General features: G+C 62.1%; 10 protein-coding genes across 10 annotated transcripts; 6 read left to right on the top strand and 4 right to left on the bottom strand.

Moving 5' to 3' along the window:
• Nucleotides 1–627: 627 nt before the first annotated feature.
• On the bottom strand, nt 628–1,659 carry JDV02_009914 (uncharacterized protein; the record flags this gene model as incomplete). Its single annotated transcript, XM_047991610.1, has 1 exon — nt 628–1,659. The coding sequence occupies one exon, from the start codon at nt 1,657–1,659 to the stop codon at nt 628–630; it is 1,032 nt and encodes a 343-aa protein (XP_047847622.1).
• A 505-nt stretch (nt 1,660–2,164) lies between these two features.
• On the top strand, nt 2,165–4,186 carry JDV02_009913 (uncharacterized protein; the record flags this gene model as incomplete). Its single annotated transcript, XM_047991609.1, has 1 exon — nt 2,165–4,186. The coding sequence occupies one exon, from the start codon at nt 2,165–2,167 to the stop codon at nt 4,184–4,186; it is 2,022 nt and encodes a 673-aa protein (XP_047847621.1).
• A 965-nt stretch (nt 4,187–5,151) lies between these two features.
• Nucleotides 5,152–6,330, bottom strand: JDV02_009912 (uncharacterized protein; the record flags this gene model as incomplete). The annotated part of the gene is made up of 1 exon (XM_047991608.1): nt 5,152–6,330. One exon carries the CDS (start codon nt 6,328–6,330, stop codon nt 5,152–5,154), a length of 1,179 nt encoding a protein of 392 aa, XP_047847620.1.
• Nucleotides 6,331–7,436: 1,106 nt separating this feature from the next.
• On the top strand, nt 7,437–8,003 carry JDV02_009911 (uncharacterized protein; the record flags this gene model as incomplete). The annotated part of the gene is made up of 1 exon (XM_047991607.1): nt 7,437–8,003. One exon carries the CDS (start codon nt 7,437–7,439, stop codon nt 8,001–8,003), a length of 567 nt encoding a protein of 188 aa, XP_047847619.1.
• Nucleotides 8,004–8,631: 628 nt separating this feature from the next.
• On the bottom strand, nt 8,632–9,420 carry JDV02_009910 (uncharacterized protein; the record flags this gene model as incomplete). The annotated part of the gene is made up of 2 exons (XM_047991606.1): nt 8,632–9,113; nt 9,171–9,420. The coding sequence occupies 2 exons, from the start codon at nt 9,418–9,420 to the stop codon at nt 8,632–8,634; spliced, it is 732 nt and encodes a 243-aa protein (XP_047847618.1).
• A 384-nt stretch (nt 9,421–9,804) lies between these two features.
• Nucleotides 9,805–10,730, top strand: JDV02_009909 (uncharacterized protein). The gene is made up of 2 exons (XM_047991605.1): nt 9,805–10,262; nt 10,312–10,730. Exons 1-2 carry the CDS (start codon nt 10,061–10,063, stop codon nt 10,536–10,538), a joined length of 429 nt encoding a protein of 142 aa, XP_047847617.1. The 5' UTR covers nt 9,805–10,060; the 3' UTR covers nt 10,539–10,730.
• Nucleotides 10,731–12,699: 1,969 nt separating this feature from the next.
• Nucleotides 12,700–17,587, top strand: JDV02_009908 (uncharacterized protein). The gene is made up of 4 exons (XM_047991604.1): nt 12,700–13,377; nt 13,561–13,867; nt 14,032–15,870; nt 15,935–17,587. The coding sequence occupies exons 3-4, from the start codon at nt 14,493–14,495 to the stop codon at nt 17,266–17,268; spliced, it is 2,712 nt and encodes a 903-aa protein (XP_047847616.1). The 5' UTR covers nt 12,700–13,377; nt 13,561–13,867; nt 14,032–14,492; the 3' UTR covers nt 17,269–17,587.
• On the bottom strand, nt 17,406–19,651 carry MCCC2 (Methylcrotonoyl-CoA carboxylase). Its single transcript, XM_047991603.1, has 2 exons — nt 17,826–19,651; nt 17,406–17,755 (listed from the first exon to the last, which is right to left on the bottom strand). The coding sequence occupies exons 1-2, from the start codon at nt 19,518–19,520 to the stop codon at nt 17,633–17,635; spliced, it is 1,818 nt and encodes a 605-aa protein (XP_047847615.1). The 5' UTR covers nt 19,521–19,651; the 3' UTR covers nt 17,406–17,632.
• Nucleotides 19,652–19,891: 240 nt separating this feature from the next.
• On the top strand, nt 19,892–21,786 carry JDV02_009906 (Isovaleryl-CoA dehydrogenase). Its single transcript, XM_047991602.1, has 2 exons — nt 19,892–21,280; nt 21,336–21,786. The coding sequence occupies exons 1-2, from the start codon at nt 20,037–20,039 to the stop codon at nt 21,424–21,426; spliced, it is 1,335 nt and encodes a 444-aa protein (XP_047847614.1). The 5' UTR covers nt 19,892–20,036; the 3' UTR covers nt 21,427–21,786.
• A 2,047-nt stretch (nt 21,787–23,833) lies between these two features.
• JDV02_009905 (D-arabinitol 2-dehydrogenase) lies at nt 23,834–25,539 on the top strand. The gene is made up of 4 exons (XM_047991601.1): nt 23,834–24,457; nt 24,518–24,587; nt 24,646–24,954; nt 25,024–25,539. Exons 1-4 carry the CDS (start codon nt 24,088–24,090, stop codon nt 25,319–25,321), a joined length of 1,047 nt encoding a protein of 348 aa, XP_047847613.1. The 5' UTR covers nt 23,834–24,087; the 3' UTR covers nt 25,322–25,539.
• Nucleotides 25,540–26,810: the final 1,271 nt, after the last annotated feature.

The raw sequence follows: 26,810 nt of genomic DNA, 5'->3' as shown, positions 1-26,810 counted from the left end.
TATTTACTAAGTATTTATCTTAATACTTATTAAACTTACTTAAAATATAATTAATAAAATATTCTATAGCTTTTAAATATTATATATAATATATTAAAAATATAGATATTACTTATATAACTTTATTAAATATTTAATATTAATTAATAACTTTCCCCTTTTATAAATATATTATTTTATTATATAAAAGTAATAGATTTATATAATATATATTTTTCCTAGCTTAGATATATTATTATATTAATATATAAAATATAATTAATATTAAAATAATATATTATAAAGTAAGTTTAATAATTATAAGGAATAGTCCTTAATAAATATTAAACTTACTTTATAAAATATTTCTTATTATTTATATAGCTTATATATAATATTTTCTTAATATTAAAAATAGTATGTATATTTAAATATTATTTTATTAAAAATATATAAAATTTTATATAATATTAAAGAGACTTTAAAATTATATAAATATAAATAAGATTATAAATAATAAAGAGATATTTATTTATATATAATTTATAAACTTTAATTATTAATATTTAATTTTAAATTTAGTATTTAATAGTATTTAAATTAATTTAAGGGGGGAAGGTAATATCCTTTTATAAAACATTAACTTTTTTATTTATCTAGTATATTAACGAGCCTCTGAATCGCCTCGTCTGACTGTTCCTGGGGCACTTTATGGTCTACCTGGGACGGCAGCTCGACATCTTTTGGGCTGCATCGATAAAAGAGCATAAACCCGCCGTATTGCCCCGTCGCATGATCCATACTCCACAAGTCGTCGCGGTTGATGTAAGGCGACGGCACCACTGGCTTGACGGGAGTAATGGACGGCGGCACAAATACCTGTACCCAGTCGCAGCCTGTAGTGCTCCTGCGGAGTCGGACTACGGCGAGGAGGTGGTATACCCGCCTGTGATGACATGGGTCGTACGCCGTCCCCTTGCCGTCTCCAGTCTGGACGAGCTGACCGACGGGCACCTGGATGGAGCGGAGGGCGTCCAGTTCCAGTGGCTCATTGGTGTTCCCCTGGTATAGGATGCGGATGAACCCTGGCTCGTTGCACTTTCGCAGCGTGACCGCACCGGTGTCGGGATCCTCGTCGGCCGTGAAGTGCTCCGCCATGAACTGGTTGAGCGTCTTGCCACGGTCCTTGGCGCCGCGATCGAAGAGTAAGAGACTGTCGCTGGCTGCCTTTGCGCGAAGCTCTGGCCTCGTGGGGGCTAAGCGGGTCATGAACGGGGCGTCCCACGACGGCCGCATCATGGCCGTGAACAAGATGTGTTCCTCCCTCGCCCAAAACGTCTCGTTCATAAGGCGGCTTGTCGCCAGGTTGAAAAAGGTCGGCGGCGGAGTGGGCTTGTTTATTTCCGGTTTGTCCATGTCTATGAGCGCCAGGTCCTTGGCCTCTATCTCCTGGGCCTCCTTACGCGCACCCGCAAAGGACCGGAGCGAGTATTTTATGATGGGGTTCCGCTGTGCGCCCTCGGCGTCCCCCAAGGGCGAGTCGCACACTCCCAGACGGCTCGCGTACATGGCGCGCATGACCGTCACGAGGCTGTCCAGACCGCTCTGGTCGTAGAGGTTGTTGTTGTTGCCGCTCGGCGGGGGCACGTTCAGCACCAGGTCGCGATACGTGGCATCCATGGCTGTCGGACAACCAAGTGCGTGCAGGGGAGACGATGTCGGCGAGTGAGATCTTGGGGCGCGTGGAGTGTGCGTGTTGGGTGATGTCTGCGATGGGAAGATGTGAACACAATCAATCGGTCCGGGCACGTGCGGGAGACTTTGCCAGGCGCAAGGCGTTTGGCGCTCACATAAGCAGCACGAACCGCCCCGAACTACGAGGCAGGTAAACCACAAGTATTACAGTGCAGGGCGTAGACGGCCCGCTGATGTCGTGACTCGTTGCCTGTGTCCTCTGAGCGGCTGAGATGCTTTATCGGGGCACATACCGCTAGTGCAGCATGAGGTGGGGGCAGGGATGGCGGTGAGCCGCACGTGACTGTCTGGCAGCTGACGCGCAGCTGCCCACATTTGCCCGCAGCTGCCGCTCTGCGACACTCTCTCGCACAAGGCACGATCATTACAGCGACACCACTACGTCAGACATTCACGAAGCCATCGTCAGTACGCTATTCAGTGGAAAGTCATGGCACCTCCGAAGAAGACGACGTCGCATCGACGAAACTTGCTGGTGGCCGGCTTGGCCAGGTTGTGGAAGCCCCGGACGCCGACCCACACGGTACGGCAGGTCAAGGACCTCGCAGACGATATCCGGCAAGGGGTGGAGAACATACGCACGGCCGCTACCGACCGTGCGGAGCTCATGGGCTACACGGCCGATGGAACGGCCGAGCTCAAGAAGCTCGTTGAAGAGGTGGAGGGCCTGAAGACGGACATCCAGCGCCTCGACGACGGCGACGACGACGATGACCAAATGGAGGGACTGGGCCCCGACAGGTACAATGCGTTGCTGACACAGTCACAGTCGCAGATGCAGAGTCGAGACGACCTCGACGGCACGAGGACCGACAGCAGCAGTCGTAGGGAGGCCCGCGTCGCGCAGGCCCTGGCGGACTGGGTGGCACAGAGCGAAGGCACGGCGCCGAGTTGCTTCTCCGCGCTGCGGGCCGTGCTAACGCCCGACGCCGCCCAGGCCCTGTCGGACGCGCTCAGGCCGACCGTCCCGGCCACCCAGGAGGCCGTCGACGACACAATCGACGCGCTGCGCGAGATGGTCTCGGAGCGCGACGAGGACAAGGAGCGGCTGCAGGAGCAGCTCAGCGAGGCGAACCAGGCCCTCAGCACGGCCAGGGCCGCCGCCGACACGGCCGCCGTCGAGCTCCAGAGCGTGGCCATGAAGGCGCGGGAGACGGAGGCTTCCCTCGGGGCAGAGATGGAGCTCCTGGAGCGCAGAGCCCGCGACGACGCCGACGCGTACGAGGAGCAGCTGCGCAGGGCGAGGGACAAGGTGTCGGAGCTCGAGGGCTCCGTCGATCGCAAGGACGAAGAGATCCGGCTGCTGCGAGAGGCGGCCAGGACGACTGACCAGGGCACCGAGCTGACGGACAAGATGAGCGAGCTCACGCAGGAGCTGACCAAGCAGTGGAAGGAGCTGTGCGATGCCGAGCGGCAACGCGCCGCCACGGCGATCGCGGAGGCGCGGAGCCAGGTGAGCGGCGAAATGACGCTGCTGGAGGACAAGGGCCGTCGCCTGCAGGCCGAGGTGCAGTCCCTCGAGGCCGCCGTCAGCCTCAAAGACGCCGTCGTCGAGGGTCTCAAGAAGAGCGTAGAGACAAAGGTCGCGGCCATCCGTGCCAAAGATGCCGAGTGCGCCGCGCTCAAGAAGGCGCTCGACGCTGCCGGGGCGGCGGGCGACGCCACGCGGCTCGCCCGCAGCAACATGTCGCAGTTCATGTCCCGCGTCGCCGGCTCCCGCGCCGCCGACGAGTGCGCCGCCCTGGTCGGGCACGTCGTCGACGGCACCGACATGGCGGCCCGTGCCGTGGGCCACAGGACTTCCTGGGCCCTCGCGCCGCGGGATGCCACCTCGACGGCCCCGGCGCCGAGCTACTACAGGGCGCTCTGGGACGTCGTGGTGTCGTTGCTGGGCGATCCCTGGGACCCTGCGCGCGCCCGCGCCGACATGGACGCCTTCCGCACGGCGCTCGCGTGCCCCGTGCCCGAGCAGGTTCTGGCCTGGACGCCGCACGCCGTCATGGACGCCGCGCTCGCCAGGCTCGACCTCGTCGGCATGTCCTTTATCGACAGGCTGGCGGCCTACGAGCTGCTGCTCGACGTGGCGCACTGCTTCCCCAGCGAAGCCGCCACGTCCAAGCTGCAGATGGCGTATGGCCGCCTCAACGAGGCCCGCCCCCTGGCCGACATGCTCGCCACCGGCGAGCCAGAGCAGGACCCCGACGACGGCGACTGGCTGTCCGTGCCGGAGCACTCCTTACGGTTGCTCATAGTCAAGACGCTCGCCGACGACGTAGAGGTCGCCGTCTTCGACCTGGAAGCCCGCTCCGTGCGGTCCACGCCTGTGTCCGCTCTCGTATTTTCGCCGCCGGCGTTATACCAGAGAATGACGTTGCCTGGCTCCCCGCCTATCGTAGTCAAGCTGCTCTCTGTCCCAAGACAGAAGTGGGTAATGAAGCTCGTCATGGGTTGACGTCCAGGTCGCTCTGAAAGGGCCTAGAGCTCCATCTTGCGCATCCGATGCGGACGTGCACATCAACGCCATAGTCGCCGTAGACCTCGCTTAGAAATACAGCATAGCTCAAGCCTGCCCCGCGAACTCTTCTCATTTACAAGTCCGTTGCTGTCGAACCGCCACTAGTGAACCTTGAAGCCCAGTTATTGAACATACTTCGTACGAAGTACTTCGTAGATGCCGTCCGCCCTGGACGTCTGGATATTCACGTGGCGCCGTGGACCATTATGTAATAATAAACGGCCCGAGCCGCCGTCCCACAGGGCCTCAACGCACTTCCAAACGCAGTCATGCAAGGGTCGGTGATTGGACGTGTCTCGGTCGCGCCTGCAGCGTGGCACGGCAAAAAGATTGACCTGTGAAAATCTGCGTCATAGTGCTGGCGCTGCTTGTGCGTCCACTGCCGACATCAGGGACCGAGCCCCGACGGCCTTGACGGGCGACGCGTAGGGCGTTCATGGATGGACGACGCCGCTGAGCAGCTAGCTATCACGTGACGCTATGGCCCATGTATATTCAGCGGTCAGACAGACTTGACCGGTTTCCCATTGGCAGTCGACGAGCATTGGACCAGAACGCGATCAGAGGGCCAACCGCAAGTACGACTGGGACCGAGTCTGCTGCGGGGACTTCCCCCACCCCTCCACCCCCCACCCACACGGGGCCAAGGCTTGTGGGCACTGCCACTGACTGGTAGCAATCGGCAGCCGTTGCCAGCGGATAGGAGGAAATGCCCCTGGTTTGGTCACGACGAGCAGTGTAACAAGTGTGTGTAAGTAATTGTAGTCCTTTTGATTATTCCCATTATTACAGTCTCAGTAGCCTTATCCTTGCTGTCCCTTTCCGCCCCTAGCCGTTCCTTCAGCCACTTGTCTTCGGGCAGCCTTGCAAAAGTTCAAGCACCTTCATCCACCAACACAATGCTAGTCATCGTAATAGTCCTGATCCACGTTGTGCTGCCTGTGTCTGGGCATATACTGCACCTCTTCCGTAAGCCACGATGGTGCCCGTGCTCGGTTCTGTTGCACGACGGGGGCACCGGCGTCCGTGTCGAGCGGCGCCGCCGGGGCCTCCTCGGACGGCAGGCCGAGTAGTGCGTCCGTAGCACGGACGAGGTCTTCATCGACGCCTGGTCCGGCGTCGTCTGCCTCTGCCTGCTCGCCCAACAGCCTCTCGTACATGACCACGATGCGCAGTTGTTCCAGCCACGCCACTTCGTGCATCTCGCGGATGCGGTCGTCGGAGAACGGCGGCTGGACGTCCAGACTGCTCAAGTAGGCCGCATGATAGAGGTCCGTGTGGGCGGCCAAAGGCACACCGGCCGGCCGGAAGGTATTGAGGGCCCTGGCGATGTTCTCCAGGTCCTCGGTGCGGACGTGTAGGTTGCGCATGTGGGCATGGGCCTCGCCCGTCGGGGCGGCCGGGCGGTGCTGCTGTGCGATATAGGCGCCCAGATGGCTGAAGAAGAGCACCTCTGACGGGGGCGTCTGCTCCTGGATGATGTCGTCTACGACTTGGCAGGCCGTGCGCGGATCATGGGCCGCGGCAAACGCAATGGACATGCTGACGCGGTATGAGCAGGTCTTGTCCGGGAGAAAGAACCAGGCGCCCCTTTCGCCTGTACGACATGCCACGGCAAACTGAACGGCACGGACAAGCTCCTTGTAGTCGTAACGCCAAAAAGGATGGAGCATCAGCTTGCCCAAGGCCACGCAGAAGCTCGGTGTCCAGGACGGTGACGAGACGTCTCCATAGCAAAGCCGTGCGTCGAGAGAGATGATGCCGATGGGCGTGCGATGCATGACGTGCACCGCAATCCGCCAAACGTCTCGCAACGGCTCGTGCAGCCGAGGGAGCGCCTGCATCGCCGTGTATTCCGTCATGGTTCTCCATTCTACCATGAGCCTTTGCTCGTCCTCATGGGTCCAGTCCTCGTCGAACTGCGGTCCCTCGATGCCGACGGAGGCCAAGAGCGCTTCATCGTCGGGGATTGGGGCGCGGTCCGTCGCCAGATATTCAAGCAGCGGCGTGACGAAGCATTGCATCTGTGCGGCCTCCACGGGGTCGTCTGTCCTGGCACGCTTCGTCGGGTTGGTCGCCATGGCGCTGTCGTGTAGCGTTGAGTTGGTGATTTCAGGTTGTGTGCGCGTAGTCGGGAGCTTCGAAACGCCCAGGTGTGGCGGCTGGCAACACTACAGTTTGAGATGCTAGTCTACCACTGGTTTCTACCTCAGGCATCCCTTTTGAATGGCGGCCACTGACTTGTGTGGCGGTCGGGCGGGACTGAACGCGTTGGGGAGGACGGACTGTTGAGCATGCGGGTAGTGAATGGCAGCGCCAAGCCGCCTCCACGCTGAGAGCACGATCAAGACATTGACGGCGCCGAGTACATACCCCTATGGCGGCTAGACGGGTGAATCCGACCATGGCAATGCACAGGGCTTATTTGAGACAAGTCGACAAGTCGATTCGCAAGCCAGGCGATGATCAGGGGGCCTTGTGGTTGTAGTGGCCCTGAGGGACCGCCCTTGGCCGGGTGTGCTGCTCGCCTGGGAGTTTGGGCTACATGGGCCCGTTGAGTTTGCTCAAAGTACCGCGTTTTCGTCCGTTCTGCCCATCTGTCGCCAGCTGTTCAGAGTCAGGTGACTGTGCGTCGTTGTTGATTCTCCTTTGCGTCTCCGTTTGCCTTGCAAAATTTCAATCTCCTTTATACAACGTTTTCCGGCATCGACGCAAGCATACCCGCTCTCGAAACGACCAACTATACATCCATCGACGCAAGTCTGTATTTTGCGTGCAAAATACATACATTACAATGAATAGCGGTCGCGGCGGACGAGCTGGTGGTTGTGGCCGTGGAGGCCATTCCGGCGGACACGGTCCGCGTGAGGGCAGAGGAGGGCAGCAGACTGGGGCTGTACCTCAGTCTCCGGCTCCGGCTCCGGCTCCGGCTTCGACCGGGTCGGCGTCAGTACTGTGCCGTCGGACGGAGGGAGCCCGTGGGGCTGGCAACCTGGCGGAAGCCTTTCGAGAGCACCGGCAGTGGGTTGCGACTCGTCGAGAGGAGGAAGATCGGCAGCTCGAGGAGCTGGAGCAGCGCCTCCAACAGCAGCAGCAGGAGCCCGACCGGGCTATATGTGGAGCGTGCGGCTCTGGCAGACATCAAGCCAGGCAATGCATCCGGGCGAGCCCGGCAACGGGCCAGCTCATGGCATGCACCATCTGCAACGACGGTGCGCACTTTGTCGACCAATGCGAGCATTTCCGGCAGATGGGCCCCAAGGAAGCTGTTCGGGTCCTATTGGTTGAGCGGGCTAGGCTGCCTACGGTCTTCACAGAGGATAAGTCAGTCTTTGTTCGAGTCCTTTATCTGGCTGCTCGTCATAGCCTTGGCCTGCCTTTTGCGCCTTGGGGACCAAAGGCCGTACAGAAGATGATGAAGGAAGGCAAATGGCACGGCATTGCCGAAAAGTACGAGGCGACCCTGGACGTTGGCCACCACGAGGACGATCCGGCGGTCGAGGCTCTCGGCCGAGACGTGCTCGCCCGCGTCGTGGCCCAGAAGAAAGAGGAGGAGCGGGTGTCGAGGGCGTCACAGTCGGCGACGCCCGCACAGCCTGTCGGGCTGGAGTCTGCCCCGAAGACGCAGGTTCCCCAGCACCAACATGCCCACGACACTCCGGCGTCCTGGGCCGACGATCCTGAGGACGTGGAGGGCCAGCAGGCGAGGCTGGAGGAGTGTTGGAGGAACTTGAATCACAAGTGGCCTCGTTAGTCTCGCGTCGGGTATGGAGTAATGGAAAGAGTGTCTGGATGATTTCCTTTGCCATGATCGACGTGATAGTGTCTGTGTGATTTAATTTGCCATGATTGTCGTGAAAGTGACTGTGTGATGTTTCAACACCTTTTTGATTCCTGTAGTACATGTAAATTAGAGCCCCTCATCGCAATATACGTCTCTCGGTGCAATCCATGCGTTCCATGGATGTTGCCCGGGGCGTTGGACCCCGTCAAGCCGGGCGGTTTAGACGTTTCCAGCATCAGACGCCTCGCGACGTCTTCATAGTCGGCGTCGCTACCCGGCAGCCGTGAGCATCCCGACTCGCAGTACGGCTTGACTACTTGTACAAGAGAATGACGTTGCCTGGCCCCGAGCCCATCGACATCAAGCTGCTCACCGTCGCCAGAAAGAAGTGGGTCATGAATATCGTGACAGGTTGATTTAATTAATGGCCCCTATCGTGATGGCCCCTGCTCCCTGAATAAAGGCTTGACAGAAGGATGGAATGCAGTCGGCCCAACGTGGCCTCGCCTCATCTGCCCATCGTGACCGTGCCCATACCATGACCGCCGTGAGAAAGACTTTAGCCGTACAATGTAATCTTACAAGTCCATCTCCAGAGCTACTCCTTGTCCGCCCAAAACGTGATTCGGTTGCCAAACGAATCGTCGACGGCCATTCGCATACTGCCAGGCGTCGGTCCCTCCTCGACCTGGGGACTCATGGACTCGAATCCTCTGGCTTCCAGGTCGCTACAATACGCCTGGAGCTGCGCCTTGCGCATGCGAACTCCTACTTCGACGGTATAGTCGCGGGAGACCTCGCTCAGATACAGCACAAGCCCGCCTAGCGAAATTTTCTTGTACACCAGTCCGCTGCGGTTGAACCGCCACCAGTGAACCTTGAAGCCCAGGTAACTGATATAGATGTCGTCCGCCTTTTGTGCGTCGAATACGTGGAGGACCGGGGCGGAAGCTTCGACTTGAATGGGCTCGACGGGCGGCATGGCTATCGACAGGCGGTGGGCCAGGTCCCGTCGAATATCGAGAAATTCTTGCAGGGTCAACGGTTCGGACAAGCGAGGCGACGAAGAATCGTTCTGTCCTAAGGCGAGATGGTCAGTTACGCCCGCAGAGTCGACCAGGGTCCATGGGTCGGTACCAGTTGCACCAGAAGACAGAGGACTTTTGACCGTCACCGAGTCTGCCCCAATCACACGATCGTCTTCGACTTCGTCATAAACAAATGTATAGTCCAGGTCGTGAGTCGCTCCATGGGAACTGCCGTAGAATTCCCTGCCCGTCGAGTGGTCGATTCCTACGCATCTGGTAACTCCGTCCGCGCCTCTCAACGCGATGTACGACTCGCCCATGGCTGGGGCGGGAGGGCGGTGGTTGAAGGCGGCTGCCATTGTTGATTTGTGAGGTGAATGGCGTGGGCTCTCTGGGACTTGTGAACATGGCAGAGGATGGGCCTTTTCGGCAATCCATCAATCCTAGCCGGCAAGCCGTTGCGGACCACGAGGCTTCCAACCAAAGGCGGTGACTCACCCATCGATGCCGGACGGAAGCTCAGGCGCGTCACGCCAAGGTCGACCCGTGAATATCTACATGAACGCGACCGCGAGCCCCACGGGTCAAGGCGGGTTACCGTCGGTTTTCGGTAGGCAGCCGACATCCCGCCGACGGGCAGTCCTGACGTAACGTGCGACACGGGGATCGACCCCTCATGCTGCGGGGTTAGTCGTGGTGCCGTGTCTTGGGCGTCATCCTTGCAGCTGCGAGCGCGGGGGCGGCGGGGAGACAAGCATACTTTGTCCTTGCGGTCGCTGGGGCTTCAACTTGGAATTGCTCCTCTGCCTCAAATCTGTCGGTCTGGCAATACTGACACGGCGGCGTTACTCGGTTGCGACGGGTGCTGTGACCGGACGACTCGACGTTTACCCCGAGCTCCCGACGGCTTTATCCACTTCCCCACACGCTTGGCTCGGTGAGTTGGTATAAAGAGCGACGAGCGGGCGACGACAGCAGACGCAACCGCAAAAGATCAAGATGTGGCAGCCCCCGTCCCCGACGGAATCCGCGGCGCAGCCCGTGCGGGACCGCTCCGCGTCCATGAAGATGAAGAACCCGGGCCGGCGCTTCGGGCTGGTCGTCCGCCTTCGACCCGAGCGAGCCGCCGAGTACAAGGCGTGCCACGCCCGGGTTTGGCCCGAGGTGCTCAAGCAGATCAAGGACTGCGGGATGGAAGACTGCAAGTGCCCTGTCGCTCGAGCGGCGTGCTTCCCGCTGACGCCTTACAGACTCCATCTGGTACGACGACAAGACCGGGCTGCTCTTCAGCTCTTTCAAATACATCGGCTACGACTTTGCCGGCGACATGCAGCGCATGGCCGAGAACCCCAAGGTGCGCGAGTGGTGGAGCATGACCGACGAAATGCAGGAGAGCTTAGTCGAGGGCGCGACGAGCTCCGAGTCGGGAGAGCCGGGCTGGTGGCGGCCCATGGAGGAGGTCTTTCATCAGCCGTAGCCGGTGAGCTGCGTGGCCTCACGACTCACGAGGGTCCTTCGTTGAGCTCGTGGCCTGTCAGCTTACCCTAAACACAGTGTCATGGAATTGAACTCTTTCGCGCTGTATGCTCGGCTGTTCCGCGGCAGATCTGCTGGCCACCGAAACCCAACACGAGGTTTCTGACTCTGAGACAACCCTCGTGGCTCCGCCATAAATAATTCTGGTCAGTGTATTTTTGGACGCCGGCAGCAAGCTCGGGTGCAAGCTCGGGCAGCAAGCACGGGGCAGTCAGTGTTCGTGATACCACGGCCCAACAGCTGTGGCCAGAGCTCCTCGCGGGACCCGCACGCTGAGACTGCTGGATACGGACGCACGCTACGGGGGCGAGTGTGCGAAACCGTCGTAGGCCTTCACTTACAACTTGACGCGGCCATGCCACCACGGCCATGGGACGCAGCTTCAGCTCCCCGACCCGTTGAGCGTACTACCTCGCGGGAACCCGGCTGCCAGCCGGAACGGGCTTTTCGCGGCGTAGATGTGATGACGGCCCAGGGTGTTTGCTCGCTCATTTCGTTGCTCAGAGCCGTCTGCTGTCAGCACGGCGTTCGGGCCAAGTCGCGGCTCGCGGTCGGTTCGTAATTTGCCTTTGCATCTTCGAGGTTGACGGAACGTTGATCCGGGCTGCTGTCACATCGTACAGTCCTCCAAAGTCAACGGTGTACAGTGCCAGCATCGACACGGCCTGTCCCACCCGTCGATTGCGTTACTGAGCAAACTAGGCAGGTCCCCACTCTCCACCGCGTATGGGTAAATCTGAGACACGGCGCAGTCATGCGGGACCCGTGGGACGGCTCGTATCCACTCGGACGGCATCGCGAGCCCTCCGGATCAACGCAGCGTGAGCCCACGCCATCCTCGCGCCTTCCTCATCTCCAGATTCTGCACAAAGAGCCGGGTTGACGGACCCGACGTGAATTAAAAATTCGCGCGAACGGGCGCCGCGTTTGGCTGACCGACTTGCAAGGGCGACACCTTCATGAAATTGCAGGAAGCGCCGGAGGGCGACGGGTGCCAGAGACAGATGGTCGAGATGCAAGCGCTGACGACGATGCCGGGGTCGGCACCAAGCCGCGTGCTGCTGGCCATGCTTGAGTCGGTCTTTGATGGAACCCGGCTGCCACTTGAGCTCTCTCTTCGAGATGACGAGGTCACTTTGCAGCGTTGGACGCCCAACTCGTGAGAATACGTCTGCCTACAGGCCGATAGCCATCGTCTCGAATGATTCGTCGGCGAGGTCTGCAGACGGCGTGGCTGCGTCCCGAGCCTTGGAAGCCTCATTGGCCAGACTGTCGCCATAGACGTGCTTTGGACGATCTCAATCGGCTGACAGCCAACACGTTGACCGCGCTGGCGGTGGGGGCCTCTCGACTGTCCTCTCGTTGTCCAGCAGCCTTTTTGGCTCGACGGCGGCGGCGACAGAGAAGGGGCGCTAGTGTTTCCGCTTGACAGTGGCTTGACCAGGTTTACCAGGGACCGCCGCGTGGTTTCAGTGGCTAAATGACCCTGGTTCGAGAATCTGGGATGTTTCGAGTCGGCTAGAGTGCGACCCAGAAGAAAGTCTAATGTGAGGGGGCCGGCTCAACGCCAAGGGGAGCGCGCACAGTCGTGGCCCGAGCAGCAGCTGGCGGGACTGGCTGGGGCTCGGACCAGCTGGCCGCGCCGCCGGGTCTTCACGAAAATGACCACGCTGTCCGAGCATGTCAAGGAGAGCGACCGGAACTGCGCGTTGCAAGAGCAGCTCCGTCGAGGATACCGCTTTTTCTTCATCTTGCTGTTCGTTCAGGTGAAAGTGGCATACGAGGCGACGAGATGACGTGGTGACCACCAGGCACAGGCGGTCGAACGAGCCTCCTGCAATGCGTCCCCACTCCGCGGCAGGCCGATGCTGGGCGAAGCTCGGACGCATTCGTGCGGATGCGAGTCCGTTGCAGCGACGCGTCTCGCGCCGCGTCCGTGATTGAACCCAGGCTTCGAACTCTTGACCGGGGCGACGGCGTCCCGGCTGGCGCCTGGTCGACTTTTCGCCTCGGATACGTGCTTGGTAGGGTCCGACAGAAAGGGAAGCACAATAAGGCTCCTCAGAAGGACGGACGATGCATTGACGGACGACAGGGGTCCTCCACGAAGACGCTTATTAGCCCCGGCCAAGGTGGCTCGCTAGCCCACAGCGCTTGTTGGATCGGGACGACGCAACTCACCTCACAGGCCAGCCTGGACGGCTCCGCCCTCCTCCAATCTTGCAGGCGGCTGATTCACACCCTTGACGGTGGGCTGTCCGTCTGTTGTTGCCGGCGGGCTGGATGGATGTTGACTCGACTGGGTTTTCCCCCAGCGCAGTGCGAGCAAAGTTCTCGATCGTGACTGAATGGGTCGAGGCAGGTGCGAGCGGAGTACTACTACTAGTAACGCGTGGCTGCCTCTTCGCTTGTCCGTGGGGCTGGTTGGCGCTTTCGTCTTCCGTTCCGTTCCTTCTTGTTCTTGTTTCTTTGCTGCCATCGTGCCTTCCCGGTCCGCCGGTCCTGCAGCGGCCTGCCCTGCCCTGTGCGCCTCGTTGGCACTTCCCCTCTTTCCGCGACCGCTCGCTCACTCACTCTCACTTCGCTTCTCTCCTTTTTCGGCTTCAGCTTCACCCAGCGGTCGCTGCCTGTTTCTTCCTGGACGTGGCCTGCGGCATTCTCTTCTTTGAACGGTTATTTTCACTTCCTCGGGTGCGGCCAGCGAGATCTGGCCCCTTTCGACGACCCCGTGTCTCCACCCCCAAAACGGCGCCGCACCAGAGTGGCTTGTGACTTACAAGGTAAAACGCGCTCCTCAACTGCCTCTTGTCTGCTGCGCCTCGCGACACCCTCGCCCCGACGCCCTGAGGAGGACGTTGCGTCGTGCCGCGAAGCGGTGCGAAGCCGTTCCAACATCCAACGGAGTCCTTTGCGAGGCTGCCGCCCAGTTCTGTCGACAAGAGCTTACTGAGTCCGCATCGCAGCCTTTCCATGCCGTGACACCATTTGCTGGCCTCAGATCTGAAACACGACCTCCGGTAAAGACCGTGACACGACGACGGAGCGCTCGCATCAAACCCGCCCGTCGCACTCATCAGTGGCCGCTGGTGCCCGCTTTCATTCATCCATCTTCTCTCGTCGAGCCCAAGCTGGCCGACGCTGTCACACGTGCTCGCTGGGGCGACTATCACCACCGTCCAGGCCGGATATCGCGGCATCCGCTCCGTCGAGCGCACAGGGCGGAGAGCGTTGACCATCTGGTTGTGCCATCTGAGACTCCAGGTGTTTCTCGTATGTGACCCCGAGAGAGCCCGTCGTTGGTACCGTACAGCCAAGCCGGTTATGCCCTCGAGTCCGAGTCGGTGACCGCATCACCAATTGCCTCGCTGGCAAGTTGACTTTCGGGTGTTGCCTCACGACTCTGTTCGCTCGCGCGCGCTGACCTGTAGACGCAGTTTTTGGCTTTTGGCGCACATCTGCCTTTGCGCAGCGTTCGACCTCGGAACGGCATCCCCAGCACTCGTTCAAGGGGCTGTCTCTGATCTTTTGCTCTTTACATTCGTGTTGATTTTCACTTCATGCGCCTGCCCGGCCTTCATTTACGACGGACCACGAGAGCATAGATCGATGCGCTCGTGTAGCCCGACGGCTTCGGAAGTAACCAACTCTTTCATGTTGCGGAACCGCACACATCTCGACTAGTCGCTGGTACGGCATACACGTGGACGACACGACCGCCGCATCGGTTCCGACAGACTCCGCATAGTGTTGCGAGTCAGACGTCGAGAGGGTGGCCGCGAACAGGGGGCCGACCTAGGGCGGCTCCTTCAACCGCAGTAATAGTCATTGCTCATCTGGGACTGTCGACTGAAGCTGTCCACACTTTGTCGACAGACTGCTCGATCGAGCACACAAAATGAATCAAAACTATCAAGGCGACGCAGGGACCTCGGCCCCCGCCGGGTCCGTCAAGCGCGCGCGGGAACGAGTACAGGCGGGACTTCCGCGAGAGTCGCTGCCCTTGCGCCAACTACCGACGAATCCAGAGCCGCGGAGGGACGACTACTCGGCATCGACGTCTCGCCTGCCGGTGGCAGCCGCCTCCGGACCTGCGCGGCTGACGAAGCCGCGGCCCCAGCCGGCGGGAGACGGACGCGCGGGACGCAGCATCTCACGGCCGATGCATGCACCTCAATGGCCGCTCCCCGGACCTGCCGCGTCTCCCATCAGCCCGAGGTCGGAGCCCGTGTACTCACCATCGGCGCGGGCGCCGCGCAGGCCGCCTCGTCCAAGCAACGTCCCGTCCATACTCGACGAGTCCGGCCCCCCAGAGCCAGGCCCTCACTTTGCCGGCCGCTCCAACGCCCCTCAGAGCCCGGACGTGGGGAGCGACGGCGGCTACGATGCGCTGTCCCCCGCGGTCGCCTCCTCGAGGCAGACGACCTCATCGATCGGCACGATACCCGACTTCCCCGTGCCGGCCCCGACTCCAGCCACGGCGCCGTCCGGCGCCGCCGCCAAGAAGAGCTCCACCCTCGGACCGCCGCCTTCGGCTCGCCGCGGCGCATCGTCATTCTACTCGACCACGTCATTTGTATCTCCGATCCCCGAGGAGAGCCCCAGGTCCAGGTCGCACGGTTCGTACGCGTCGAGCGCCGCCATGCCGGAGGCCTGGGACCGCATCTCGCCCATCTCCGGCAGCCCCCCGTATGGAGACGCCTTCTTCGACGACTCCCTAACGGACAGGGAGTCGACGCACGAGGAGTTTGGTGACGAGAGTAAGCTGGTCCGAAGCGCCAGCATAGGCAAAAAGGGGAAACCCGCGATCGTCATGAACAGGACGGGCAGTGGCCGCAAACTCGGCGACGCGAGGCCGGCGCCATCCCCTGTGCAGCCCTTCAACGGTGGGACGGGGTACGTGGACACGTCCACCGGCTCGTCCAGGTCGTTTCCGACCGCCAAGCAGTCGCCCGACACGACGCCGGCGACGACCAACCAGACGGGCCTCGCCCCCGACCTTGGGCCGTCGGTCACCGGAGGCGCCGCGGAGGCGGTAGACACGTCCCGCCCGCCGAATCGCCTGTCCAACATGAGGAGACCACCCCGCCTGGACATGGACGCCGTTCGGGCGGCCGAGGCCAGGGGTAGCCTGACGAGTCTGCCGGACCTGATACGACGGGCCACAAGGCTCGCCTCCATGATTGACAAGGGCAAGCGGCCAGGCAGTCGCATGGACGACCTGACATTTTTCGGCGAAAAGGGTCCGATGAGGAACGGCGATGGATCTCTGTCCGGTAGGTCGACATTGTCACGGCTTTGTTTTGTGTAGAAAACGTCCGTCTCTAACCGGAGCTGAAGCTGACGAACGGCACCAATCGGGTCTCTCAGACATGCTGGCTGCCTTTCCGCCTCCTGTACATACCCCGCGGGGGAACCGACGGAGCAACGCGTCGTGGTTCCGGCCGAGCTCGTGGCCGGCGGTCGCTGACCAGAGCGCGCGAGGCCACTCTCGCGCGTCGAGCGTCGTGGGCGACGACGACGGTGCCAAGAAGCAGCGGCGTCGCTGCTGCGGCCTCCCGCTGTGGGCTTTTATCCTCGTCGTCTTCCTCCTTCTCTGCCTCGTCGTCGCCGCGATCGTAGTGCCCCTGGAGTTCTTCGTCTTCAAGAACCTCGGCAACCACCCCGACGAAAAGGACGCCCTCGCGAACTGCCAGAGCTCGCTGACGTGCCTGAACGCGGGCACCAACGTGGTCTCGCAGGGCGTGTGCTCTTGCATCTGCACCAACGGCTTCACTGGCTCCAACTGCGGCCAGAGCGGCTCCATGGGCTGCACGACGACGAACCTGGTGGCGACGGACGGATCGGCCAGCATCAACAACGTGACCCTGGGCAGGGCCATCCCGCGGCTCATATCGCAGGGCAACGCCAACTTCTCGCTGCCCCTGTCCGGTACCATCGTCCTCGCCAAGCTGAACACGGCCAATCTGTCGTGCATAGCGCAAAACTCGCTCGTCACCTTTGACGGCTTTTCGACGCGAGGCGGCGAGGCCAACGACGAGGTGACTGACGCGAGCGATAAGGCGGCCAGGGCCGTGGTGAAGCGCGATGGACGGTTTCCTCCCATCTCTATCATCACGTACGTGCCGCGAGCCACCACCGTCGTTCTTACCGGCAGGCACCTGGACCAGCGGCCGACTCCCGAACCCCAGTCGACGGCTCCACCGCCCGTGCTCATCATCGACACCTCGTCGTATGCGCCGCCGTCCGCAAGCAAGCCGACCACGACCAGCACGACGACCAGGACGGGGACGAGCACGAGAGCCTCGCCCACGAGCTCGCCCACGTCCACCCCGACTGGCCTCTTCACCGTGACTGAGGAGGTCGTCGACTTTGCCCGCGTGGCCATGCTGTACATTCTGCAGGAGGAGAGCGTCAACGCGGCCGAGACGGCACAGACCGGCATGCAGGCCCTCTTCAGCCGAGCGAGCAGCAGCAAAACGCGCCTCAACGATCAAGTGACGGAGAAGGAGGCGAAAAAGGTCGCCATCGGGGGCGACAACACCATCAACCTTGTCGACTTCACGGTTGACGTGGGTAAGGGGCCGATTGGGCGCAAGAACATTAATCGCAGCAGCGAGCGAGTCGTTGGCGCGTCAACATCTGGCTCCGGCCGACGGCGAGACATGCAATGACCTTGCTTGGCCACCGGCGAACCCAATTAAATATGCGAGCATCTCGCGGCTGCCGGGCCTGAACGGCTGAGCGGCAATCGCCACGTGGTGGAAGGGGAGGAGATCTTGTATACAGCATTTCAACGCTCCTTTTTGATGTGCATATGCAACTCCCGAAAGCAGTTAGCGACGGCGTTGATTCAAGGACTAGATACCATCTGTAGGAGCAGAAAGCCTCGGGCGGACGAGACGAGCTTCTCGGCGACTTGGTCGGGGCGTCGCGCGCGGCGTCCTCTAGCTAGTGTTGTGTAACCTCTACATTTGAGACATTTACGCGGAGCTATATGTACAGTGGCGGACACCATGTCCAGTGACCGTGACCAGATCACATCCTAAAGACGCCAAACTTGGTGTCTCCGGCCTTGACCTCGTTGCGCCCGCCCATGGCGGCGCGGAGGCCGAGGCCGAGGTAGCGGCGGGTGTGCTGGGGAGGGATGATGCCGTCGTCCTGGGCAGTCGGTCAGCGGTCGGGTCAGCACGAGCAGGAAGAAGGAGTAGGTGGCAAGGGCCATACGCACCCAGAGGCGGGCGGACGAAAAGGTGGCGTCGCTCTCGCGGTCGATGCGGGCCTTGAGCTCCGGGTCGACCTTTTGGCCGACCGTCTCCATGACGGCGGCGAGCTGCTCGCCGCCCATGACGCCGACGCGGGCGTTGGGCCACATCCAGAGGAAGCGCGGGGAGTAGGCGCGGCCGCACATGCCGTAATTGCCGGCGCCGTAGGAGCCGCCGACGACGACGGTGAACTTGGGGACGTCGGCGCAGGCGACGGCGGTGACGAGCTTTGCGCCGTGCTTGGCGATGCCGTCGCGCTCCGAGGCGGAGCCGACCATGAAGCCCGAGATGTTTTGCAGGAAGACGAGGGGGATGCCGCGCTGGCAGCAGAGCTCGACGAAGTGGGCGCCCTTGACGGAGGAGGCGGCGAAGAGGATGCCGTCGTTGGCGACGATGCCGACCTTTTGGCCGTAGATGGAGGCGAAGCCGGTGACGAGGGTGGTGCCAAAGTCGCGCTTGAACTCGGAAAACTCGGACCCGTCGACGATGCGGGCGATGATCTCGCGGATGGGCATGGGCTTGCGCAGGTTGGTGGTGGCGATGCCGAGGAGCTCCTCGGGATCGTAGAGGGGCTCGGCAAAGGAGGCCGGGGCGGTGGTGGTGGCTGCGGCGGCGGCTTCGGGGCGGGGCCAGTTGAGGTTGGCGACGCAGCGGCGGGCGAGCGTGAGGGCATGGGCGTCGTCGACGGCGAGGTAGTCGGTGACGCCCGAGACGGACGAGTGCATGCGGCCGCCGCCGAGGTCCTCGGGGGAGACGACCTCGCCGGTGGCGGCCTTGACGAGGGGCGGGCCGGCGAGGAAGATGTGGCCCTGGCCGTCGACGATGATGCTCTCGTCGCTCATGGCGGGGACGTAGGCGCCGCCGGCGGTGCAGGGGCCCATGACGACGGAGATCTGGGGGATGCCGCGGGCGGACATGCGGGCCTGGTTGTAAAAGATGCGGCCAAAGTGCTCGCGGTCGGGGAAGACGTCGGCCTGGTGGGGGAGGTTGGCGCCGCCCGAGTCGACGAGGTAGATGCAGGGCAGGTTGTTCTCGGCGGCGACGGCCTGGGCGCGGAGGTGCTTCTTGACGGTGATGGGGTAGTAGGTGCCGCCCTTGACGGTGCTGTCGTTTGCGACGATGACGCAGGTGACGCCCTCGACGACGCCGACGCCCGTGATGATGCCGCCGGCGGGCACCTCGGCCTCGGGGTAGAGCTCGTGGCCGGCGAGGGGCGAGAGCTCGAGGAACGTCGAGCCTGGGTCGATGAGGGCCGTGACGCGGTCGCGCGGGAGCATCTTGTTGCGCGCGAGGTGCTTGTCGCGCGCCTTGTCGGGCCCGCCGCGCTGCACCCGCCGCGCGAGCTCCTGCATGCGCGCCACCACCTCGCCCATCTGCCGCGCGTTGTCGCGGTACTCGTCCGACGAGGCGTCGACGCTCGTGGGCAGCCGCGAGATGGCCGCGGCCTGGTGCGGCGGCGTGAGGCTGGCGACGCCGCGGCGGGCGGTGGTGGTGGTGCTAGTGCTGCCACAGGTTCGAGGATGGGCGGAGGCGGACGAGGGCGATGAGGAGGAGGATGATAATGAAGAGGCGGAGGACGAGGTGCACGCCGCCGCGCGTGTCAACGGCCGGCGCGCGGCCAGGCGCAGGGCCGCCTGCTGCGACGTCCGCGAGAGAGACATGGTAAAAGGCGAGGAGGAGACGGCGACAAGGCGGGCCTGCGGAGGGGCAATTGAGTGTCGTGACAGATGTCTGCGTGCGGGCAGACGGGTGAGGGCAGAGGAGAGACACGAAACGCAGACGTCGATGGCGGCGGTGGTGGTTGCCCGCTCCAGGCGGCAGGTGCTGTAAGCCGTGGCGGCTGCACCTGCGTTGGGTCCCTCTGGGGCGCTGCTGGGGCTTAAGCCGAGCCGCCCTGACGTCGCCCGGACGAGAAAATCTGGGGTACCGGCCCGCGTCCAGCCGCGTTGAGCCGCCCACCTGCGGTTGAGCCTTGGGTGGCCGCGGACCTGCCTCGGCCTTGAGCCTCCGTTTTGGTTCGCCGTCGCCGTCGCCATCGCCGTCATCGTCGCTTTTGCACTGCACTGCACTGTCGTCGCCCGACCGCTGCGTCTTCATATCCCCTCGCAGCGCCCTCGCCTCTCGATCAATTCCCCCTCCTCCGTGTCGACGTCGATCGATACAACCGCACGCGCAACATGGCCAGCAACAGCAGCCTTCGGACGCTCGGCCGGACAGTCCTCGCCCGCCCGCTGCGATGCGGCGCGTCCGCGTGCTCTAGATTCGCTCCCTCGTCGATGATGACGATGACGACGCCGAGGCCGACGCAGACGCAGACGCGCCTGCACTCGTCGTCCAAGCACCCCAAGGGCTTCGAGGCCCCCTCGTCCGAGGAGCTCGACGAGCTGCGCGAGCGCGTGCAAGAGTTCACGCGGCGCGAGGTGAGCGAGGAGGTGGCGGCGCGGACGGACCGCAGCAACGCCTTCCCCAACGACATGTGGCCCAAGCTCGGCGAGGCGGGCCTGCTGGGCATCACGGCCGACGAGGACGTGGGCGGGCTGGGCATGGGCTACCAGGCGCACTGCGTCGTCATGGAGGAGATGTCGCGCGCCTCGGGGTCCATCGGCCTCAGCTACGCCGCCCACTCGCAGCTCTGCGTCAACCAGCTGCAGCTCAACGGCTCCCCCGCCCAAAAGGCAAAGTACCTGCCCGGCCTCGTCGCCGGCACCAGCGTCGGCGGCCTCGCCATGTCCGAGTCGGGCTCCGGCAGCGACGTCGTCAGCATGCGCACCACGGCCAAGCCCGTCGACGGCGGCTACCTCATCAACGGGTCCAAGATGTGGATCACCAACGGGCCCGACGCCGACGTCATCGTCGTCTACGCCAAGACGGAGCCCGACGCCGGCTCCAAGGGCATCACCGCCTTCATCGTCGAGACCTCGGCCGACGGCTTCAGCTGCGCCCGCAAGCTCGACAAGATGGGCATGCGCGGCAGCAACACGGGCGAGCTCATGTTCGACGGCGTCTTCGTCCCCTCCGAGAACGTCCTCGGCAAGGTCAACGGCGGCGTCCGCGTCCTCATGGAGGGCCTCGACCTCGAGCGCCTCGTCCTCTCCGCCGGGCCCATCGGCATCATGCAGGCCGCCCTCGACGTCGCCGCCCCCTTCACCCACCAGCGCAAGCAGTTTGGCCAGCCCATCGCCCACAACCAGCTCGTCCAGGGCAAGCTGGCCGACATGTACACCAAGCTGCAGGCCTCGCGCGCCTACACCTACGACACGGCCCGCAAGGTCGACGAGCGCGGCCTCATCCGCACCCAGGACTGCGCCGGCGCCATCCTCTACGCCGCCGAGCGCGCCACCGAGTGCGCCCTCGACTGCATCCAGCTGCTGGGCGGCATGGGCTACGTCGAGGAGATGCCCGCCTCGCGCCTGCTGCGAGAGTAAGTCTTTTTACATTGCCCCCTCTGCATCTTGACCTGTAGCTGACCGTCGCAGTGCCAAACTGTACGAGATTGGTGCCGGCACGTCCGAGATTCGCCGCATGGTCATCGGTCGCGCGTTCAACAAGGAGTATGCCAACGCCTAAGGTGGTCGGAGCAGCACGCTGAAACGACGACGCGAGAGTCAAGAGCGGCATGCCCGGGCGCGCGCCGAGGTGAAGGCACGCGGCTCGGGGCACTGAGATGAGGAGCGATTCCAACGCTTCGCGGCGACGGGACGGGTTTCACCTCCTCCTCACCGCAGACGCACTGTGGATGCAGGCCCACGGGCCACAGGGGCGTCGGCAGATGGAGTGGATGCGTCGACGCGCATCGCGGCAGCAGAGCACTGCCGACGGATCAATTGGCAGAACCGGTCAATATCTACAACACTGTACTATAGTCGTAACCACGCCGAAACGGTGCATGTGGCAGCACGCACAAAAGTAGAATAAAACAACTAGACGCAAAACCTGGCCGTGCGGAAACCCGTGAGACCCAGTTATGAGGACCGAAAAGAGGGGCGACGGACAAGCTGGTTGAAAGGATAAACGAGAGACACCGCTCGCATTCGCGCAGAAAAGAGGAAACCAGGGCGGTAAGAGAAAAAAATCTCGAGTGCTCACGGGACCGCTGTGGAACCACCCGTGGCTGGGGGAATGAGAGTGAGCAAAAGGGGGTTTCGAATGCGTGCGTGTGCGCCCTCGGACAATCTGTTTGCTAGGTGGACAGGAGTGTGGGAGAAGAGAGCAAACACCAAAAAGAAAAAGTCACGATGGTGTGCTGGGGCTGGGGCGGAGACGACGAGGGGCTAGCAGCGTCGGCACTCGTAGCGTCAAGCCCTGCGTAGTGGAGGGTGGGCGACCCAGGCATCCATAAAGTCCAGTTGGTTGAGGAGCCCACGGGCGGTGATCGGTCGCCGGTCGGTCGCAGACCCGGGCGAGAAAGACGAGGATGCAATTGAGGAGATTGACGTGAGCTCGAGGTGATTCCACACAATGGCATTGGTTCATCATGGGTTCGCCGCGATGGCTTGTATCCCGAGGGCGTGGCAGCGCGGGGGACGAAGCCAGTGGGAGGGTCGGCGGCCGCACGGAAGCGGCGGCGCCCTCGCGGAGATGGGTGGCCGCCATCCGCAAGCATCGTGAGACGGCGTGGGCCCAGCCTGCGTGGCCGCCATCGATGGGTGGCCACAGATTTTGGTCGTTATGCCGCTCGCCAGCGAAGCAGAGATGGAGGGCTAGGCTGTGGGCGGATTTCGGTCGACGACTCGACGATGGCTGCAGAGACAAGTCAGCAATAACTTGATGTTCATGAACTGTGTTCACTCGACGCACACCTTTGCCTGCCGTGGACGCCTGCGTGGATGCAAAGGCACGATACGACGCCCAGGGGCTGGTTTGACATGCGGGTGCCGGCCCTGCCTGCCTGCCTGCGACGAGCGGCAGGGGAAAAACGCAGAGTGCCGCGTGACCGGCGCATCTCCTCGTTGGCGCATTCGTTGGGGAGATCGTCCAGCGGCCGTGGTAGGAGCGACACTCGAAGCCAGGGAACATGGGAAGGGGCCCCCCAGCGCACCTGGGCAGGACCCTGCAACATTGCAGGCAGCTCCTGCTGCTGAGTGCCTGACCTTGGGACGGGTCGGTGAGCACCTGCAGCTTCAGTTGAAGGCGCAGACTCGCAGTGCAGTGATGTGCCCTCTTCGCGCCGCCCATTGAGTGAGCGTTCATGTACGTGGCCATCTGTTCCATCATCGTCGTCGTCGTCGACCTCGGTCGCGACCCTTGCCGCTGTCGACCCCGGCCGTGCGTCCCAGCACCGCCTCGCCGTCCGCGGTCCCGCCTCGCCCGTGCAACCCTCCTCCCCGTGGGCTCTGGTGGGGGGGAACGCTGCATGGAACCCAAATCGACTCTGCCACGCTCGCCTGCGAAGCCGGAGCTGCAGCCAAGGCGTCTGGGCTCTCGATGTCGCGTCGACAAAAACACCCCGTTCGGTCCTCGACTCGAGGGTGAACCTTGCCCCGAGCGTGCAGGCGCTCTCCACTCCCACATCCATCCCGCTGGAGACACAGACGCGCGGACATCCAACCGTGCTCCCCGTGGCTCCAGAAGTCGACCACGGCAGCCGGCTGCCCCTGGAGGCAAAATGCAAAGGGGGGGCCGCCACTTGGGTCCCGGCCGCATCACCCGCACAGCGCCTGCGCGGCGAGATGGGAGATTTTAGCGCGAGCTTGATTCCCATTTTAGTGCCCACCGCTTGGCCCGCAGCGGGGATGCCGTGGATGCGTGGCTGTTCTCGGGCAGGCAGGGCAGGCCAGGCCAGGATGCCAGATGCCAGGGACGCGCCAGAAGGGAACAGGCCCCAAGGGGGGGGGAGGGGTTGCTCACGAGCTCGGGGCGTGTCGAATATTTTGGAGACGGACGCACACCAGAGCAGAGCCACCCAGGGCTCGTGAGTTGGGATATAAGCCCTCCGCCGGTGCTTGTCTGCTGCTCCCTCCTCTCTGCCTTCTTCATTCAATCGTGTGTGTCGACTCTCCTCGTCTGCGTCCCTTCGCTTGTGCGTGCCTCTCCTGGGTTGCCTGAGCATCAGCGGCGTTGACCCCATCGACGATCATTGCGTCCCCGGCGTCATCCTGCGCCGTTCGTTTCGCCACCGCACCTCGCGTCCTCCTCGATCGCCCTCCCTTGATCGAGTCTCGACTTTCCTCCCGCGACTCAATCGAGCTCGCACTCACACTGACTTCCTCACACATCACAACCGTCACAATGGCCGCCAGACCAAGCGTCTTCGCTCCCGCCCTGCGCCGGGCCGCCGCCTCAGCCGTGCGACCCGCGGCCCTGCGCCCGTCCTTTGCCGCCGCGCGCAACCTGCACAACGTGCCTCCGCGCCGTGACAAGCCCGGAAAGTACGCGCGGACCGACTCGGACATTGAGGTCGAGTACCCCGAGGAGCACGAGCTGCCACCCTCCAAGCCCGTGCGTGGCCTGCCCGGCCAGTACGTCAAGCCCACGCTCGCCAGCTTCTCGCTCGATGGCAACGTCGGCCTCGTCACCGGCGGCGCGCGCGGCCTCGGCCTCGTCATCGGCCAGGGCATGGTCTACTCGGGCTCCGACTTGGCACTCGTCGACATGAATAGTGAGCTTCGCCACCGATTTGAGGCCTCGTCCCTGACTTGAGATGCTGACCGCGCGACAGAGGAGGAGGCCGAGAAGCAGTGCCAACAGCTGGTGGACGCCTTCATCAAGGAGAACCCCAACGCCGAGCGGTGAGTCGCCGCCTGAAGCATCTTCATGTCCCAATCCTGCCGCTGACGCACGATGCAGCATCCCTCGGGTCACGGCCCACTATGCCGACGTTTCGGACCCCGAGTCGGTCGAGGCCTGCATCGCCGAGGTCATCCAGCAGCACGGCAAGATCGACAACCTCGTCACCTCGGCCGGCTTCACCGAGAACTTTGAGGCCATCAACTACCCCATCGACCGCATGCGCAAGCTGTGGGCCGTCAACGTCGACGGCACCTACCTCTTCGCCACCTCGGTCGCCCGCCACCTCATGGAGCGCAAGGCGCCCGGCAGCATGGTCATGATTGGCAGCATGTCCGGCTCCATTGTCAACGTGCCCCAGCCCCAGGCGTGAGTTCATTCCCCAGGCTGCTCCCCGCCTTCCTTCGAGCGACGACCGGCTGATGCCCTCTCCCGCAGTCCCTACAACGCCGCCAAGGCAGGCGTCCGCCACCTCGCCGCCTCTCTCGCCGTCGAGTGGGCGCACGCGGGCATCCGCGTCAACTGCATCTCCCCCGGCTACATGCTCACCGCCCTGACGCAAAAGATCCTCGACGAGAACCCGGACCTCAAGCAGAAGTGGACCTCGCTCATCCCCCAGGGCAAGATGGGCCAGCCCCAGGATCTCATGGGCCCCGTCACCTTTTTGCTGTCCAACGCCTCGCAGTACGTCACGGGCGCCGACATCCGCGTCGACGGCGGCTACACCGTCACCTAAGCCCATCCATCGTATAGTGAGTGTCTGTGACTGTTTACGCATCGATTACTGGGGCCCCCGTGTGCGGCGGCAGCCGGAGAGGGGTCGGTCGGCTTGGTTGATTGCAGGCGCAGGGGGGGAATACATCTGGGAAACACCAGTGGCGTTGGCTGTGCTTAAAATAATGATAATTATGCAGTCTGCCCAAAGACGCGGACTTGAACCAATTTTTGAGCGAGTTGCTGCTGCCTTGGCGTGAGTTTGGTGCCTGTATGTCGTCTGCGACTCTTGCCCATGGGTCGCCGCCGCTCGAGCCGGGGTATACCAGGGCAGACCTGTTGCCATTGTCAACAGCGGACAGTCCGTAGATGTACTACTTTGTACCTGCGCCAGTACCCGATCGCCGACCTACGCATTCAAAAGTAGACTCAATGTCAATCCACAATTGCCAGTTGCTGGCTGGCACACGAGGCGTCACAGAGCCAACACATGTGAGGGCGCTCGTGGGAATCGTCCATCGCCACAGGCTGACCCCACCTGCAATCGATCATGCACCCCTGCACACCGAGGCGGCGGGGCGGAAGCCACTCGCTGCCGGCATGTCTGTGCAATAATAAGGCTGGCTTGGCCCCCTCGAGCACAGAGCCGACGGTCAGCGCTGCGAGGAGCGTCCAAGGGAGAGATATTTTCGATTGGGCCCCGTCGTGTGGCGGCAGTTGGTTGGCGCTGCGGCGGCAGATGGCGGGCAGGCTAGGAGGAAAGCAGCAGCAGCAGCAGCAGCCGGATGAGGAGGGCGAGGAGGAGGAGGCTCGGCGCCCTGCGAGATGAAAAGGCCCGCTGGTCGTGGAGCGTGTGCCAAAAGCCGAGACTTGATTGCCTCGATCGGCTGCATACATGCGCCCAAACGCAACGGCAAAAGCGTTGCCGGCAGCTTGAAACGTCGATGCCCATGTGATGACGGCCCGACTCGTCAGGGATGGGCGATATGTTGCGTCTTTACGAGACCATCCTACGGCTGCTAGGTTCCCTACTACTCTACTCCGTACCTCTACGTCGGTAGGCGCACAAATTTGCTTGCGTGTTGGTGGGCTGCGTCGGCGTCGGCACGGCCGATCCGGCAGCGGTGTGCGCCCCTCCCTCGCCGGCGCCGAACACAGCACTGCCCGAGCGACTCGCATGCCCGGCGCGGCCGCGGCGGCAGGCTGGCATTTCGCGGGAGCGGGGCCGGAGCGGGGCGGGCGCTGGGGGCTGCAGCGGGCAGGGCGCTGGCGCCGGCTGCGACTGAGACGGCTTGATGAGCCTCCATTCCTGGATTCCACCTGCACCCGCATTCGTCCAGGGCCAACGGCACCGGGCCATCGCCGGCGGCCTTGCCATTGTGTTGCCGCGAATGACGACGAAAGCCCAGGTCGAGATGGCATGGCACGTCGCCTCTAAAGAGGCCCGGGGGATTGGGCCGCGCACAAAGTACCCCGACTCTGATCTGCCCAGCGATCAACCGTGATGGAAT

The sequence above is a fragment of the Purpureocillium takamizusanense genome, chromosome 10 (assembly GCF_022605165.1).
Source record: "Purpureocillium takamizusanense chromosome 10, complete sequence".
Classification (NCBI taxonomy): Eukaryota; Fungi; Ascomycota; class Sordariomycetes; order Hypocreales; family Ophiocordycipitaceae; genus Purpureocillium; species Purpureocillium takamizusanense.
The sequence above is the reverse complement of the archived record's forward strand: the minus strand, read 5'-3'. Positions and strand labels throughout refer to the sequence as shown.